At 41.7% G+C, this 16,272-nt stretch overlaps 1 protein-coding gene, 1 long non-coding RNA gene and 1 pseudogene across 2 annotated transcripts in view; 2 read left to right on the forward strand and 1 right to left on the reverse strand.

Annotated features, from left to right (window-relative positions):
- LOC118635016 (cytochrome b5 domain-containing protein 1) lies at nt 1-1,922 on the forward strand. The gene is made up of 4 exons (XM_036269917.1): nt 1-316; nt 408-484; nt 617-835; nt 1,446-1,922. Exons 1-4 carry the CDS (start codon nt 157-159, stop codon nt 1,674-1,676), a joined length of 687 nt encoding a protein of 228 aa, XP_036125810.1. The 5' UTR covers nt 1-156; the 3' UTR covers nt 1,677-1,922.
- The window catches only part of LOC118635019, a 25,082-nt gene continuing 10,431 nt past the window's right edge, over nt 1,622-16,272 (reverse strand). The window contains exon 3 of the long non-coding RNA XR_004960425.1: nt 1,622-1,670. This is a non-coding gene — a long non-coding RNA (uncharacterized LOC118635019). The remainder of the gene's footprint in view (nt 1,671-16,272) is intronic.
- LOC118635193 lies at nt 7,207-7,337 on the forward strand (annotated as a pseudogene).

The raw sequence follows: 16,272 nt of genomic DNA on the forward strand, positions 1-16,272 counted from the left end.
TCTCTGCGGACGGTGGCTGAAAAAGGACAATGGTTTCCATGTCAGCGTATAAACGCTCTCGCCTTAGTTCCTGGACGAGGGAGGATGTAGTAATGATTGCGTGCAGAGGAACGAGAAAGAAACTTAAAGGAGCTGGCGACTAATAGAGTAAGAACCATGCCGCGCCGAGGCCTAGTGGCAGGGCCAGACTTTGAATATTTCCAGCGTCGGTTTTTCACTCCGGTTGAGGTGGCCCAACACAACCGGCCGGACGACCTCTGGGTGTCTTACCTGGGATACGTATACGACCTAACGCCGTTGGCACAAGAGTACAAAGGTAAGAACCACACTTTGGGTCAGCTTTGGCGTATGTTTTGGGGTGCCTGGTTCTTGTGCGGCTAGCATTGACGGCGGCTGCTCCTTCCCAGGAGATCTGCTGCTGAAACCCATCGTGGAAGTTGCGGGTCAGGACATCAGCCACTGGTTTGATCCAAAGACCAGAGACGTGAGTTCTGCCTGGTTGTGGAGGGTGGCGGGGAGGAGCACTGGAAAGCTGGGATGGGGAGGAAAAGCAAGGGCTAGCCAGAGCCCGAGACAGTGACTGCTCCTACCTCATCCCCCAAACCCTGCTTTAAAGATCCGTAAGCACATAGATCCGCTGACTGGTTCCCAGAGATACCGCACCCCCCGGGGCCGCTTTCTGCATGTCCCACCTCAGCTGCCCCGTTCCGACTGGGCCAATGATTTCGGGAAGCCCTGGTGGCAGGGGTCGCGTTATGAAGTGGGGCGGCTGTCCGCCAAGACCCGGAACATCCGTATCATTAACACGCTCACGTCGCAGGAGCACACACTTGAGGTGAGAACTGGTGCCTGGGGGCAGGTTAGAGGGAACTGGGAATCCCAGCAAATCTCCAAGCAGATCAGACCATCAGCTCTCCAAAACCGTGGGAGCTATATTTTCTCCCCTTTTAGGTACAATCGAGGAAAGCAAACCACCTAAGTCCCCAGGGTTGGGAATTGGGGGAGTAGCTGGGTCACAGGGTACAAGAGACTCCTTCATAAGCTCAGGGCAGCAGTCATGTGTCTTAGTGCTTAGTCATTATAATTTTATTCTGAGAAAGTTAGTCCTTGGAAACTTACATGCTGTGTTTTGGACAGCAATTGCAATTGGACTCTTAATAGTCTACTCTATTGGGGGGATGAAGTTACCCCGCAGTGACTTTGACCCTTTAGAACCATCTGTTATAAGTGGCTTGCCATAAAGACAGATAGGACTTTAGGGTCATTCATTGCATGCTGGAGCTCCAGCTTCATTTCTGGGACTGTTGGAGTGCCTGAAGCTGTCTACCAGGGGAGGCACTCTGATCCCAGTTCATCTTTTGGGCTCCAGACCTTTTCTTGGAATGTGTGTATGTATGTATTTTCCACCCAGAATTCTGGGAGTGGGGTGCTTTCGTGTTCTCCAGGTGGGGGCCCTGGAATCAATGTGGGAAATCCTACACCGCTATCTCCCCTATAACGCACATGCTGCCAGCTACACATGGAAATATGAAGGGGAGAAACTGAACATGGAATATACCCTGGAAGAGAATGGGATCCGGGATGAGGAGGAAGAATTTGACTATCTCAATATGGACGGTACACTCCACACACCTGCAATACTGCTCTACTTCAATGATGACCTCACAGAGCTGTAGGAAAGGAGATACATGCTTATGTAGACTCAAGACATATTTTGAATTTGGCTGTTTCTGTGCCCTGTAGGAAAAGAGATGGAGATGGGGGGAGGGGGGGTGTTGTTGGACCTAGACCTCCATTCTATTCTGGGAACTGGCCTGTTCCCATGCCCTTCTGAAGTATAAAGGTCCTTTTTCCCAGGTCCATTATAATTTTATTCTGAGAAAGTTAGGGAGAATGCTAGAAGTTAATTTTTTAAATGATGCAAGAAGACAAAGTAGCCCTGGCCGGTTTGGCTCAGCGGTTGGAGCGTCGGCCTGCGGTCCAGAGAGACCTGGGGTTCAGTTCCCGCTAAGGGCACGTACCTCGGTTGCAGTTTGTCCCCGGCCCTGGTTGGGTCGTGCGGGTGGCAGCCACTCGATGTGTCCCTTTCATGTCAATGTTTTTCTCTCTCTCTCCCTCCCACTCTATCTGAACAAAATATGGAAAAATGTCCTCGGGTGAGGATTTAAAAACAAAACAAAAACAAAGTATCTTGGATTAGGGAGATGTAGAAGATGATAGTCAGAATTCAGACAGAACTTTTCAATAATAAAAGAAAGAGAAGTCATACGCAGGGATGAGGGATGGAACAACTTTTTTTGGCAATGATGGAAATAGGATGGCTGCAGAAAGATGGTATTTACAAAGACAGGAATAGGAAATGTCTATCATTGGCTATACAAAACTGGCTATTCTCCCTTCTGAATAGTATTTGACAGCTGAAACCCACAGGAAAGAAAGGAAGGGAATGGTTACCAGGTAATTCAGGTTATATATTATACTATGTACTTTATACACCTTGTTTAATATAACTACCCATTATCATTCTTGTACAGCTATGTCTTTTGAAGTTTAGCAAGATTAATAGTACAAAGGCATACTAGTTAGCAACCAAGATGTAAACCCAAATCTGCCCAATTCCAAAGTCTATGTTCTTTTTATTGTAAAGGGAATATCTCAATGTCCTAGGCTCATTACTCAATGGGAACCTGTAGGCTTATTGTGCAGTCACCTGTTTTTTCTGTAGTTACTGCCTTTGGAAGGGAGTTGGCAGAGGTATGCATGGGCAGACAGGAGGCAGTGAGGCTAAGTGTCAGCTGAGCAATAATTATTGAAGCTACTTCCTATGGTTAATCCCATAGCAAAATTTTTCTTCTGACTTTTTCAAGGCAAAGAAGTAGGTATATACTGATTCCAGGACAAGCTAGAGTTGGGAAAGGGCCTTTGGAGTGGGACACTTTGGATAGTGGAGCTTTTGAGAGGCAAACATTCACAGTATATATGATGAGCCTGTGCCTCTTAGGGAGCATAAACAAGACAGGGTTGACTTTGCAAGATGTTGTTTCTATAAGAGGGGGCATGACAGGGGTAATGTAAAGAGAGGAGCTAAGTAAGTCAAAACTCCGGATGACCAAAAGAAAACTGGCCCTGTCTCAGTGGTTGGAGCATCGGCCTGTGCACCAAAGGGTTGTGGGTTTGAGTCCCAATCAAGGGCACATACCTGGGTTGCAGGTTCCATCCCCAGCTCTGGTAGATGGCATGTGCAGGAGGCAACCAATTTATGTCTCTCTCATATCAGTGTTTCTCTGTGTCTCTCTCCTACTCCCTCCCTCCTTTCCACTCTCTAAAAATCAATGGAAAAAAATATCCTTGGCCCAGCCAGTGTGGCTCAGTGGTTTAGCATCGACCCATGCACCAAGAGGTCGCTGGTTCTATTCCCGGTCAGGGCACATGCCCAGGTTGTGGGCCCAATCCCCAGGGGGTCCATGCAGGAGGCGGCCAATCGATGTTCTCTCTCATCGACGTTTCTATCTCTCTCTCCCTCTCTCTCTAAAATCAATAAAGAAAAAAAATTTTTTTAAAAAATATATCCTCAGGTGAGGATTAAAAAAAGAGAGAGAGAACAACGGGATTTGGTCCCGTTAACCTAAACAGGGGAGAATGAGAATAACAGGTGAATTTCCTGACAGTAGCAGCAAAAAAGCAGCAGGGAGGGGAAAGTGCATCTTTCTGACATGGGGTACCAGGGCCCAGAGCAGAGAATGGTGGCCCCTGTGAGACACTGGGTGGGCTACATACAAGTTTTTTGAGGGGCTGACTATGAAAGGCATGGACAAAGGTGGAGACATCTGTATTGGCTTCAGCAGTACCTAAATACACTGAGACTGAGGGCTTCCTTCAGTCCCATGTAATGCAATAGTCCATGAATTATCTGAATCATTCTGAAGTTAAATGAACTCTGCAGTTGTTTCTTTGCATCTGTTTGCTCAGTAAAACCCTCAACTATCTGAGAACCAAAGCTAGCTGTTGCAGTGGGCCTGTGCCTATGGGATCTGTCCCTATTCCAGTCTCCTACTTCAGTACCTGTTTCCAGAAACACATCCCTCCCCTCATATATCCACTCACTCTCCAAGTAGACTCTAACTCCCAAATATCTCTGGAATCCATCTTTTTTCCAAGCTATCATCACCTCTGTGTTAAAATTATGGATGTAATTGGCTAGCTGGCTGGCTGTTAGATTGTAACTCATGAGGGCAGAGATCATGTCCATCTTGTTTCTTGCTGTAGTCCCAGTGTTAGGGACACAGTTGCTGCTCAATAAATTTGATTGAATGAACTCAAATGTTAAGTGAATTCATTTGTTTATAATAACTAGCGGATGGAATGTTGTGTCCTAGGAGGCAAGGTGGGACCAAGAAATAGGATGTCTGGATCCTGTGCTGTAGTCTCTATCCACAAGTTTCTCTTTCCTTGCTCCCCATAGATCCAAAACCAAAAATTACTCCATAAGGTTCTTCCTCTCACTAGAGACTTTTGGGGCAATCTGTCATATGGACACTAGGTGGCTGTAATTGCCCACAGAGTCAGGGAGAGGGGACTGGAGTACAGAAAACACTTTCAAGTTCTAAGAGGTTAGGATTAAAGTTGACCCCACTGAAATGTATAGGTGGGAGGGAAGGATCTGAAAAAAGGAAAAACTACAAGGCCACTCACTCTTCTATTACCATTATGTTTATTCCTGTTTTTATTTTTTTCCACAAGCACATGCCAGGAAAGGAATGTAGTTTGGGAAATGAAATTCATGGGATAAGTACAGGATCTGATTGCAGTATGGATGTGTATGGGATGAGGCACAGAGCTGTGGAAGAAATAAAGGCCACAGATTTTTAAGATAAGTACATTCGTTTATGAATGTTTACTGTTTTGTATAGAGGGCTATAAAACTTTCCACTAGGCACTACTTTGCTCCCTAAATATCCAAGACTGGATATTTGCATGAAGAATATGTAAATAATGCCTTGGCCTAAAACCTAGAAAGTAAATAGAACATGAGTGTAGGGTCCAAGTCCTCTTGTGGTAATCTCTCTTGTTTTGGAGGGAGGTAGGGTGGCAGAATATTGAGAGCTGCCTGTCTGCAGTAAATCATAGCTGCTTCAAAGGACTCAACTGGCAAATATTCAAATATTTCCCACAAGCCTGGGTCCCTATTTGCACACATCACTGGGGGTAATAAACATTTCTTTTTGTTTTTAAATATTCCTTACAGAAAGCTTGCCTGCTCAATGGGGTAAAACACACATAGGAAAGATAAGTGAAAATAGTACCTCATAAAGGACCAAATTATAGTATTGAAAGAGTTCCCACCCTCATGTCAAATCACAGGTTAATTCTTAACCTGGACCTGCAGAAATGGTTTCTAAATATTGTATGTGTATGTTCAGATGTGTATTATTTTTGAGAAATATGCTATAATTTTCATCAGTCTCTCAAACTGGCCCAACCTCCTGCCCTTGACTAGTACAAACACACATACACAAATAATTTAAAGGCCCTCAAAATTAAAATATCAAAGGTGACAATACATCGTGGTCCCAGGATTCCTGGCACTTGTCAAAATAGTCTACCTCAACCTATTACACTTGTGTTTCTATGGCAGCAATTCCTAAAGCTTTAGTCTTTGGGGCAAAGTTTAGGACTAGTCTAAAACATTTTACTACTGTCTCAAATTCTGATCTGGATGTATCTTGGAGCTAAGTGAGAGGATCTATCATTTGGGCTTACAACCATAACAGTCATGACATCAGGATTAGGTTAATGCACCCAGCTTCCACAGCTGAATTTAGGTCAACCACACAGATGTTTCATAGTGGGAGAACAGTCACTTTTTGATGGACCAGCAGGAGTACATGGAGATTTAGTTGTAGAGAAAGCAGACAATTTGAAACCTAAATAATCTTGGAAGTCAAGGATTAGACATTCAAAATACAAATAGATACAGAGTTCAAGTATTGGGTATTCTAGGCATATGGGAAACACACACACAGCAGCTGGAGAATGGGATTAAGTGAAGTGAGACCACTAAAGTGGGGTCAGAGGGAAAGATGGTGGAGATGAGGAACAAGATGGTAGAGACTACTAGAATTAAATCTCTTACTGGGAGCAGCTCATCTCCTGCCCTTTGGGAGTTTAATGTTTAGTGAGAATTTGGGCATCCAACTTCAATCATCTGACTTAATCATCTCTGTATCCCCAACAGCCACATAATGCTTGGCCAAGAGTATGATAATAAATACATGTTAGTTTCAGGAGTGAATGGTACATGTAACCCCCACTATTTAAAAATGTCTGAACTCGCCTTGGCTGGTTTGGCTCAGCAGTAGAGCATCAGTAGGCGGACCAACGAGTGTCGGGTTCAACTCCAGTCAAGGGCACGTACCTTCGGTTGTGGTTTGGTTCCTGGTCTTGGTCCAGGTTGTGTGGGAGGCAACCAATCGATGTCTCTTTCTCTCATGTTGATGTTTCTCTCTCTCCCCCTTGCACTCTATCTGAAGATAAATGAAAAAAAGTATCCTCGGGTGAGGATTAAATAATAATAATAAAATAAAATGTCTGAACTCAGGAGCCAAACAGATTCAGATAATGTGGTGTCCCTTGCTACTTGCCCACTCTATTTGAAGAGATCTGAATAGTAACATATGTGTTGATAAATTCTTCTAGTCCTTCTATAGAATAGTAAGGAAGATGAAATATCCCCTTGTCCTTAATAAACAGCCTAGAGAGATAGATACTACTCCACTATAGTATATCAGTTGAGAATGTATTTGGCTAAAGTAACAGAAGGCTGACTGCTGGGGCTTAAGTACAAGAGGTTAATTTTTCCTCACATAGAATGTTTGTGGTGTAGTGACTCCACTAGATAGTTCATTAATGTCTAAGATAGCTCCTGTTTTTGTTCTCATGTTCATGGTCTTTTTGGCTATTCTACTTCTAGCCTGTATTATGGACAGGAAGAAAGGACAATGCCTGTATCAAAGCAAAAAATTTCCCAGTCATCCTTAGCAGACCTTTGACTATGTCTCATTCATAGGAAATATATTACACAACCCTTAGAATCTGGGACAGTATTTTGTATTGACATCCACAAGAAAAGCAGGGTCCACTACTGTGCAAGGAGAGAATGGGATACTGGGTAGGCCTAGTGATGTCTTCCATAAGAAGTGTGAACATAGCTTTGTGCAGTGGCAGTATCGTAGCCAATGAAGTTTATCTGAGGCATGATTATTGCTAAAAAAAAAAAAAGAAGTATGAACTTGCTTTCCATTCATTCATTAACAAAAAAGTTATTAAGCTCTTAGAGCCAGACTCTGTTCTACATACTGAAAATACAGTAGTGAAGGTGACAAGCAAGGCTCTTGCTTTATTGGAACTTATACTCTGATGGACTAAACAATAAACAAGTAGACAAGATAATTTCAGACAGTACTAAAAGCTATATACTATATTTGTGTATGTAAACACACACACACACACACACACACACACACACACACACAAACACCCAAAGTACTATAAAGACAAAAAACTAGAATCACATGAGAATACTTGAGTGATCAGAGGCTTTTCTCAGACGATCACAAAGATTGATCTGTATTACCTGTAGATATGCATTTACCTGCATTATCATTTAATCCTCACAACAAACTTTAGTACTGTTTTTATTTACACTGAAATAAGAAGAAAATTGAAGCACAGAGAGTTTAAGTAACTTGCAAAAGTCATACAACTAGTAAATAGCAGAGGTGGGCTTTGAACCAAGACAATCATAAGCCACCCACTTAACTACTGGGATGCACCACCTCTCTGCATGATAAACAGGATGCTGTTCCAGTTACCTATCCCTGCTTAACAAAACCATCTCAAGACTTAATGTCTTAAAACAACTACCATTTATTTTGCTAATGAATCTGTAACTTGGGCAGGGTTCAGTGGGGACAGCTCATTTCCACTCCAAAAAGTGTCAACTGGATGGACCACTGGAAGGTTGGGGATTCACTTTAAAAATGGCTTACATGGTTGGCAAGTTGAAGCTGGCTATCAGTTCTTTTCCATGTAGGCCTCTACTCAGGGCAGGTGGGCTTCTTCATAGCATGGTGGCTGGTTTCCAAAAGCAAGTATCCCAAGTGAACCAGGAGGAAGCTGAATCACCTTTTATGACCTCACTTCTCAGTGGGAAGAGTGTCAAAGTTAGATTATAATAAGACCACGTTGGATGTTAGATATTATAATCGCCATTTTTGGAAAAATACAATCAACCATAGATGCATTGGAGGCAAAAGGAGGGATATCCAATTAGTCTTGGGTATAGATGGAGAAGTGGTCTTTGAAGGGTTGTATGTAGGGGATGGGTGGGGTTGGATACTTGAGTGGAGCTTTTTAAAAAACCAAAGTTGTACTCCTGGCCCCACCATCCGTTTATTCAATGCATTAATACTGAGCGTCTGCTGTCAGGCACAGTGCTGGACTCTGTGGATACACTTAATAGGACACAATTTCAGTCCTCAAGAGGCTTACAGTTTAGTGGGGAATTCAGAGAAATTTATAAGCCTCTTGTCATCTTGTTTCACTTGTACACAGCTGCCAAGGGAAGCTTTTAAAGTTCCCCTATGTACCCTGGCTGTTTTTCTCAGTGGTTAGAGCATCGGCCCACGGACGGGAGAGACCAGGGTTTGGTTCCCTCTAAGGGCACATACCTTGGTTGCAGTTTGTCCCCAGCCCCAATTGGGGTTGTGTGGGTGGCAACCAGTCAGTGTCTCTCACATTTCTCTCTCGTTCCCTCTCTATCTGAAGATAAGTGCACAAATGTCCTTGGGTAAGGATAAAAAATAAATAAAATGTTTAAAAATAATAATAAATAAAGTTTTCCTATCTAAAGTCTGCCAAGGATTCCTACTTCTCGTAAGAGAATGTAGGGCCACCCTTATTGTCGTCCACAAGGTGATGATTTGGCTCTTCCAGGCTCTTGTCTCCCACAGTGGCCTTTAAATTTCTGAAATTCCCCAAGCACCTTTCTGCCAGGGCCTGCTCACATGCGGTTCCTCTGCATGGAACACTCCAGTCTGCACTCATCATTTGGCCAACTCTTGCTGCTTAAAGTCTTTGCTTAAATGGTCCTTTCTCAGAGAAGTCTTTGCTGATCCCGCCAATTATGTGAAATCTTTCATCACACCCTCTTATGCTGTCTGCAACATCATAATTACAATTCAAATATTTAGATATTTTTTCTTTATTATTTTTTCCATCACCATTTATCCCCCATATACCCTTTCCACGCCCCCCCCCCCCCCCAGTTACTGCACTGTTGTCCATGCCCCTAAATTCTTTTTTGCTCAAACAAATGTTTAGTTTAATTAACTGTTGAATGTCCATCTTCCTCCCTTCTGAGACTATAAGCTCCAGGGCAGGGACTATGTCCATAGTCCAGTGTTCAGCCCAGAGCAGTTAATCAATATTCATAAAATTAACAAATATAGTATGATAAATGCTACAAAAGGGCTAAGTATGAAATGCCTCAATAACACCTAAACCCAGTCTGGGGAGATCAGAGAAGGCTTTTTGTTGAAGCATCATCTCAAGCTAAGACCTAAACGACAAGGATGAGTTAGCCAAAGTGAAAAGAAGAGAGTAAAGAGAGAGAATAAATGGCATAAGTAATGCACTGTTTAGAGGTGAGATAGTGTGTGAAGAGCTCAGAAACAGAAATGCAAAGAGGGGTAAAGCTAAGAAGAAATGGGAGGCCCAGGAAGGGTGGGCAATGAGAGACATTAAGGCCTACCAGGTCATGCACTACTTTGTAAACTATGTTAAGTTTTTAAAATTAAGACATAATCCACATACTATAAAATTCACTCTCTTAAAATATACAATTCAGGGTCAAGGATTTTATAGAGAATTGCATGATCAGATTTGCACTTTCAAAAGATGGCTACATAATGTCAAGAGAGAAACATCTGGCTGGTATGGCTCAGTGGATGGAGCGTTGTTGTCCCATGGACTGAGAGGTCCCAGTTTGATTCCCAGTCTTCAGGCTAGATCCCCAGTAGGGAGTATGTAGGAGGCAGCCGACTGATGTTTCTTTCTCATATCCATGTTTCCATCTCTCTCTCCCTTCCTCTCTAAAAAAAAATCAATAAAAACATATTTAAGCCCTGGCCAGTTTGGCTCAGCGGTTAGAGCGTCCGCCTGCGGTCCAGAGAGACCCAGGTTCGGTTCCCGCTAAGGGCATGTACCTCGGTTGCAGTTTGTCCCCGGCCCTGGTTGGTCGTGCGGGTGGCAGCCACTCGATGTGTCCCTTTCACATTGATGTTTCCCTTTCTCTCTCTTCCTCCCACTCTGTCTGTACAAAAAATGGAAAAATGTCCTCGGGTGAGGATAAAATAAATAAATAAATAAATAAATAAAAATAAAATAAAATAAAATTATAAAAAAACATATTTAAGAGAGAGAGAATGGATTGGAGGAGAGAAAAAGGAGGAGGAGAAAGTGGAGGTGGAGATAGTCTACTGCAGCAGTTCAGGAAAGAGATGAAGGTGACTGGAACTAAGTTAGTGGCTGTAGGGATCAGAAAATATGAACTGAAGTTAAGAAAGAATTGCACAACTCAGTAATTTATTGGAAGGGGGTCTAGAGCAGAGAGCAGTCAAGGATGACATCCAAGTTTCATTAATGTCTAAGATAGCTCCTGTTTTTGGCCTGCATGACTGAGAAGATGATGAGTCCACTGATGGACCCCACAGAATACTTTACTTCCTTTAGATTCCATTTAACTGTAAAATGTAGATAATAGAAGTACAATTTCACTAGGGACAACAGGCATAAACCAGGATATGATCATTTCAAAAGAAGCAACCTCCAGTGTTTTTTTTTTTTATCCTCACCCAAGGACATTTTTCCATTTTCTGTTCAGATAGAGTGGGGGGGAAGAGAGAGGAGGAGAGGAACACTGACGTGAAAGGGACATATCGAGTGGCTGCCACCCGCACAACCCAACCAGGGCTGTGGGGACAAACTGCAATCGAAGTACGTGCCCTTAGCGGGAACCGATCCTGGGTCTCTTGGACCGCAGGCCGACACTCTAACCGCTGAGCCCAACTGGCCAGGGCTCGAGTGTTGTTAAGACTAAAATAAGATATGGGAAAATGCCCAGGAGTATAAAAGGTCCTTGGAAGAGGCATGCAAAAATTTTGTTTTCTTTCCCTTTCCTTGTGCTAACCACTCGTTATTTAGTAATGAATCCCTCTGGGATTGCCTGAGATTTGGCATCCAGGTAACATCTGTCATAATTAGAAAATCAGTAGACCATATCTGTGACTGACATTTGGTTTCTGACCTAACAATAGTGTTTGTGCCTTCATTAGCAAAGTTATTTGTGTCCATTAAAATGTGGTTTGTTCCATACCATGCCAGAGTTCAGCTTATTTATATGAAGCAGGGGAAAACAAGGAAAATGTCCCAACTATTGGGAGCAAGAGTAAGGTTGCTTCTTCAGTTTAAGGAATTCTCTAATCTTAAGTGAATCTCTCTGAGTTGAGAAATGGCTAATAGTAAACTTGATTGTTTAGAAGAGCTACCAAGCCCTGGCCGGTTTGGCTTGGCGGTTAGAGTGTCGGCCCGTGGACCAATGAGACCCAGGTTTGATTCTGGCCAAGAGCACATACCTCGGTTGCAGTTTGTCCCGGCCCTGGTCGGGGTCCCGTGGGAGGCAACCAGTTGTGTCTCTCTTGCATCAATGTTTCTCTCTGTCTCTCTCTCCCTCCCTCCTAATCTGTCTGAAGATAAATGGAAAAAATGTCCTCAGGTGAGAATAAAAAAAAATAGCTACCAGTTATTGAGTGCTTTATAGCTAACACTTTACGTAAGTTATTACTAAATTAAGATCTAAGATTTTTTAAAAGATTCTGTATTCCAAAATTGTATAACCTCTAAAATGTATTCCAGAGACAAATAATGAAGTTATCCACTATCTCCATTAGAGAGAGAGTTTGAAAAAAATATATACATTTGTGTGTGTGTGTGTGTGTGTGTGTGTGTGTGTGTGTCTCCGGCAGGACACATACCTAGGTTGTTTCAATCCCGGGTCAGGGTGCATATAGGAGGCAACTGACCATTGTTTCTCTCTCTCAACAAAATCAATTAAAAAAAATATTCTCACTCAGCCAGTGTAGCTCAGTGGATTGAGCGTCATCCCATGGACTGAGAGAAGTCCCAGTTCGATTCCCGGTCAGGGCACATGCCTGGATTGCAGGCTCGATCCCCAGTGGGGAACGTGCAGGAGGCAGCTGATAGATGTTTTTCTCTCTCATTGATATTTCTATCTCTCTCCATTCCTCTCTCTCTAAAAAATAAAAATTAAAAAACATATTTTAAAAGAATTCTCAGGTGGGATTTTATTTTTTTTATTTAAAAATATTTTTTTCCTGTACTGATTTTAGAGAGAGAGTAAAGGAGAGGGAGCAGGAGAGGGAGAGAGAGATAGAAACATTGATGAGAGAGAACATTGATTGGCTGCCTCCTGCATGCCCCGCCACTGGCGATTTGGCCACAACCTGGGCATATGCCTTGATCAGGAATTGAACCAGTAACCTCTTGGTGCATGGGTCGACACTCAACCACTGAGCCACACCAGCCGGGCCTCAGGTGGAATTTTAAAAATGAGAAAAAGAAAAAAGTGTTATAAGGTAGTGTCAAATGGAAATTTTTAGTGTTTGCTAGAAGCAGAATGGAGAGAAAAGTTTCTGGTTAGGAAATCAAGGGCAGGACTGAGCCAGGTGTCAGTCTTCAATGAATAGAGGGAAAGATCAGGAGGTAAGCAGATGACAGTGAGGAAGAGAAGTAGAGGGGTATACATCCAGATTGCAGTAGCCTTTTCACACACGATGGGGGGAATCTGGAAGCAACCCTGAAGATAAAGAAATTCCCTCAGGTATGTGGTCTGTTTACAGATTTATTTTCCATATTATTTTAAACTATCTTTTGGGGATTACCCAAACTTATGAACAAATGTTTAATATTTACTATCTCCAATTCTCTTTCTATATATTTCTTCATTTTTAAAACTTCTTTTCCTTTTGTTTTATTATAGAATATGTGCTCTTTACAGGAAATTTCAGGTAAAGCATAAAGATGCAAAACAAAAATCATTCTTATTTCTATCACTCAGGAAAAACTACTATTAACATTTTAATTACTTCCTTTTAATATTTTCCTACATGGATATGATTTTACATTGGTTTATGCAATTAAAATTAGATCATAAGCATTTGCTCATGTCACATTATCAATGTAGCAAAAGGTTAATAATCAGATCAGCTGATCTAGGTGAAGACTTTATATAAGAGTATTCATTGTAGTCCTTCAATTTTTCTATAGGTTTGAATTTTTCTTTAATTAAGAAGTTATAGGTGGGAAGGGAACTAATCTCAAAGAAAAAGCAAGGAAATGGCTACACAAAATTCAGAACACTAGTTGGGTGGGGGCAGGAGAGAAATGTGGAATATAGAAAATCATCTGAGGCTCTAAAGATCTTAGTACTGTTATATTTATTAAACCAGATGATAGATACATGCATTCATTTTATTTTTTTGTGGCTGATTTATGCTATATATACTCTTTTGAACCTATGAAAGTTCTCAATAGATGAAAATTTTAAAAACTCCATAAGCAACATTTTAATGATTTCTCATAATCTTTCATTGCTATGTAACTTCCTCACCCAAACTAGCTGCCAACTACAATACTTTTCTCAGTTTGCAGTCTTTTTAAAAATACTGAAATGTAATTCATACAACATAAAATTCACCATTTAAAAGTGTACAATTCAACAGTTTTTAGTATATTTACAGTTGTGAAGCGATCACCAATACTTAATTCCAGAATATTTTCATTACTGCAAAAAGAAATCCCATACCCATTAGCAGTCATTCCCCATCTCCTCTCCCCACCACACCTGACAACCAATGATCTATTTTCTATCTCCGTAAATTTATTCTAGACCTTTCTTATAAATGAAATCATATAGTATGTGGCCTTTTGTATCTGACTTCTTTCACTTCGCATGATATTTTCAGGGTTCATCTATGTTATAGCATATATCGGTACTTCATTCTTTTTATAGTTGAATTGTACGGATATACTATATTTTTGTTTATCCATTCCTTAGTTGATGGACATTTGGGTTATTATGAATAATGCTCCTATGAAGAATCATATACAAGTTTCTGTGTGAATATGTTTCAATTCTCTTGGGTATATATACCTTGGACTGGAATTGCTGGGTCATTTGGTACTCTATATTTAACTTTTTGAGGAACAGTCCACTGGTACTATTCTTGACCTCCATGAAGCATCTAGCATCAATGATTATAACTTCTCTCTAGAACTCTTTTTTTGCTTTACCACAATACCACTATCTGGTGTATCTACCACTCTAACAATTTCCATTTTTTCCTTTGGCTTCTCTTCTCTCCCCTCCATTCTTCAAAGTTCCTCCAAGGTTCTGGCCTCTACTCATCATTTGATATACTAATAATCCTTACCCTTTAAAGAGGTATCACCACCCACTATAACCATCATAAATTTACTACTATAATCAGATGAGGTACGCATACTACTTGCTAAATACTTTCTTACTGTCCTTCTTCTATATAATATAAATCTTAACTATCTTTTGGGGTCTACTTCAAATATAACTTCATATGCAAGTTCTTCCCTGGTTCCTCTTCCCCCACAAGATCTCTCTTCTCTGAATAGTCAGATTTTACAGCCCATAGTAATCATCACTACCTCATATTGTTTATTAACTTTTGGTGTGTTTATGTCTGATCTCAAAAAGTTTCTCTCCTCTTTCCACCTAGCTAATCCCTTGGTCACTAAAAAATTTTCAGGTTGCTTTAAAAGATGTACAATAAAAAAAATTCACTTCTCAGTGGTAACTACCACAGTTTCTTTTGTATTCTTTCAGGCGTATTCTATGGCTATTCATATTGTTTTTCTTTTATCAATGGTTCTATATTACATAAGCTCTTCTGTGCCTTTCCTTTTGTTCCCTTCATATATATATATTTTTTAATCCTCACCCGAGGACACCTTTCCATTTTTTTGTTCAGATAGAGTGGGAGGGAGAGAGAGGGAGAGAGAGAGAGAGAAACATCGATGTGAAAGGGACACATCGAGTGGCCACCACTTGCATGACCAACCAGAGTCGGGAACAAACTGCAACGGAGGTACGTGCCCTTAGCGGGAACCGAACCCGGGTCTCTCTGGACCGCAGGCTGACGCTCTAACCGCTGAGCCAAACTGGCCAGGGCCCCCTCATATTTTAATTAGTTTGTAAACTAGAACTTCACTGCCCTGGCCAGTTTTGCTCAGTGGTTAGAGCATCAGCCTGCAGACCAATGAACCTCAGTTGCGGTTCATCCCCAGCCCTGGATGGGTCATGCGGGAGGCAACCAGTTGGTGTGGCTCTATCACATCGATGTTTTTCTCTGTCTCTCTCTCTTTCTTTGTCCCTCCCACTCTATCTGATGATAAATAGAAAAATAAATAAATAAACTGGAACTTCACTAATGTTTTCAAAAGTATAACTATAGCCCTGGCTTTGCTCAGTAGTTCAAGCGTCAGCCTGCGGACCAAAGAGTCACAAAAGAGTTACAGGTTCGGTTCTGATCAAGGGTACGTACCTCGGTTGCAGTTCAGTCCTTGGCCCTGGTCGGGGTCGTATGGGAGGCAACCAGTCGATGTTTCTCTCCCTCTCTCTCCCATTTGAAGATAAATGGTCTCACATTAATGTTTCTCTCTCTCCCATCTGAAGATGAATAGAAAAAAATATCCTCAGGTGAGGATTAAAAAAAAAAAGTGTTACAGCCAGGCTGGTGTGCTGGTGTGGCTTAGTGGTTGAGCACTGACCCATGCACCAAGAGGTCACGGGTTTGATTCCCAGTCAGGGCACATGCCCAGGTTGTGGGCCAAATTCCCAGTGGGGGGGTATGCAGGAAGTGGCCAATCAATGTTCTCTATCATTGATGTTTCTATCTCTCTCTCCCTCTCCCTTCCTCACTCTAAAATCAATAAAGAAAAATAAGAGTGTAACTACATCTACAGATTATACTCTGCTTATATGTTTTTCTCCTCCAAAGAACTAGAGATTAATAAAGAATTATTTCTTTAGAAGAAATCATACTACTTTTTGTCCCATTTGGCTTCATTGGTTAATGTGATCATGAGATTACTTAAATTTGT

Source organism: Molossus molossus, unplaced genomic scaffold (assembly GCF_014108415.1).
Source record: "Molossus molossus isolate mMolMol1 unplaced genomic scaffold, mMolMol1.p scaffold_m16_p_19, whole genome shotgun sequence".
NCBI classification, from domain to species: Eukaryota; Metazoa; Chordata; class Mammalia; order Chiroptera; family Molossidae; genus Molossus; species Molossus molossus.

Excerpts from the sequence above, each read along its gene's own strand:
- LOC118635016 (XM_036269917.1), top strand. The coding sequence starts at position 157 with ATGCCGCGCCGAGGCCTAGTGGCAGGGCCAGACTTTGAATATTTCCAG. Across the intron at positions 317-407 it reads GTTGGCACAAGAGTACAAAG|GAGATCTGCTGCTGAAACCC; the intron begins GTAAGAACCACA and ends GCTCCTTCCCAG. Across the intron at positions 836-1,445 it reads CGCAGGAGCACACACTTGAG|GTGGGGGCCCTGGAATCAAT; the intron begins GTGAGAACTGGT and ends CGTGTTCTCCAG.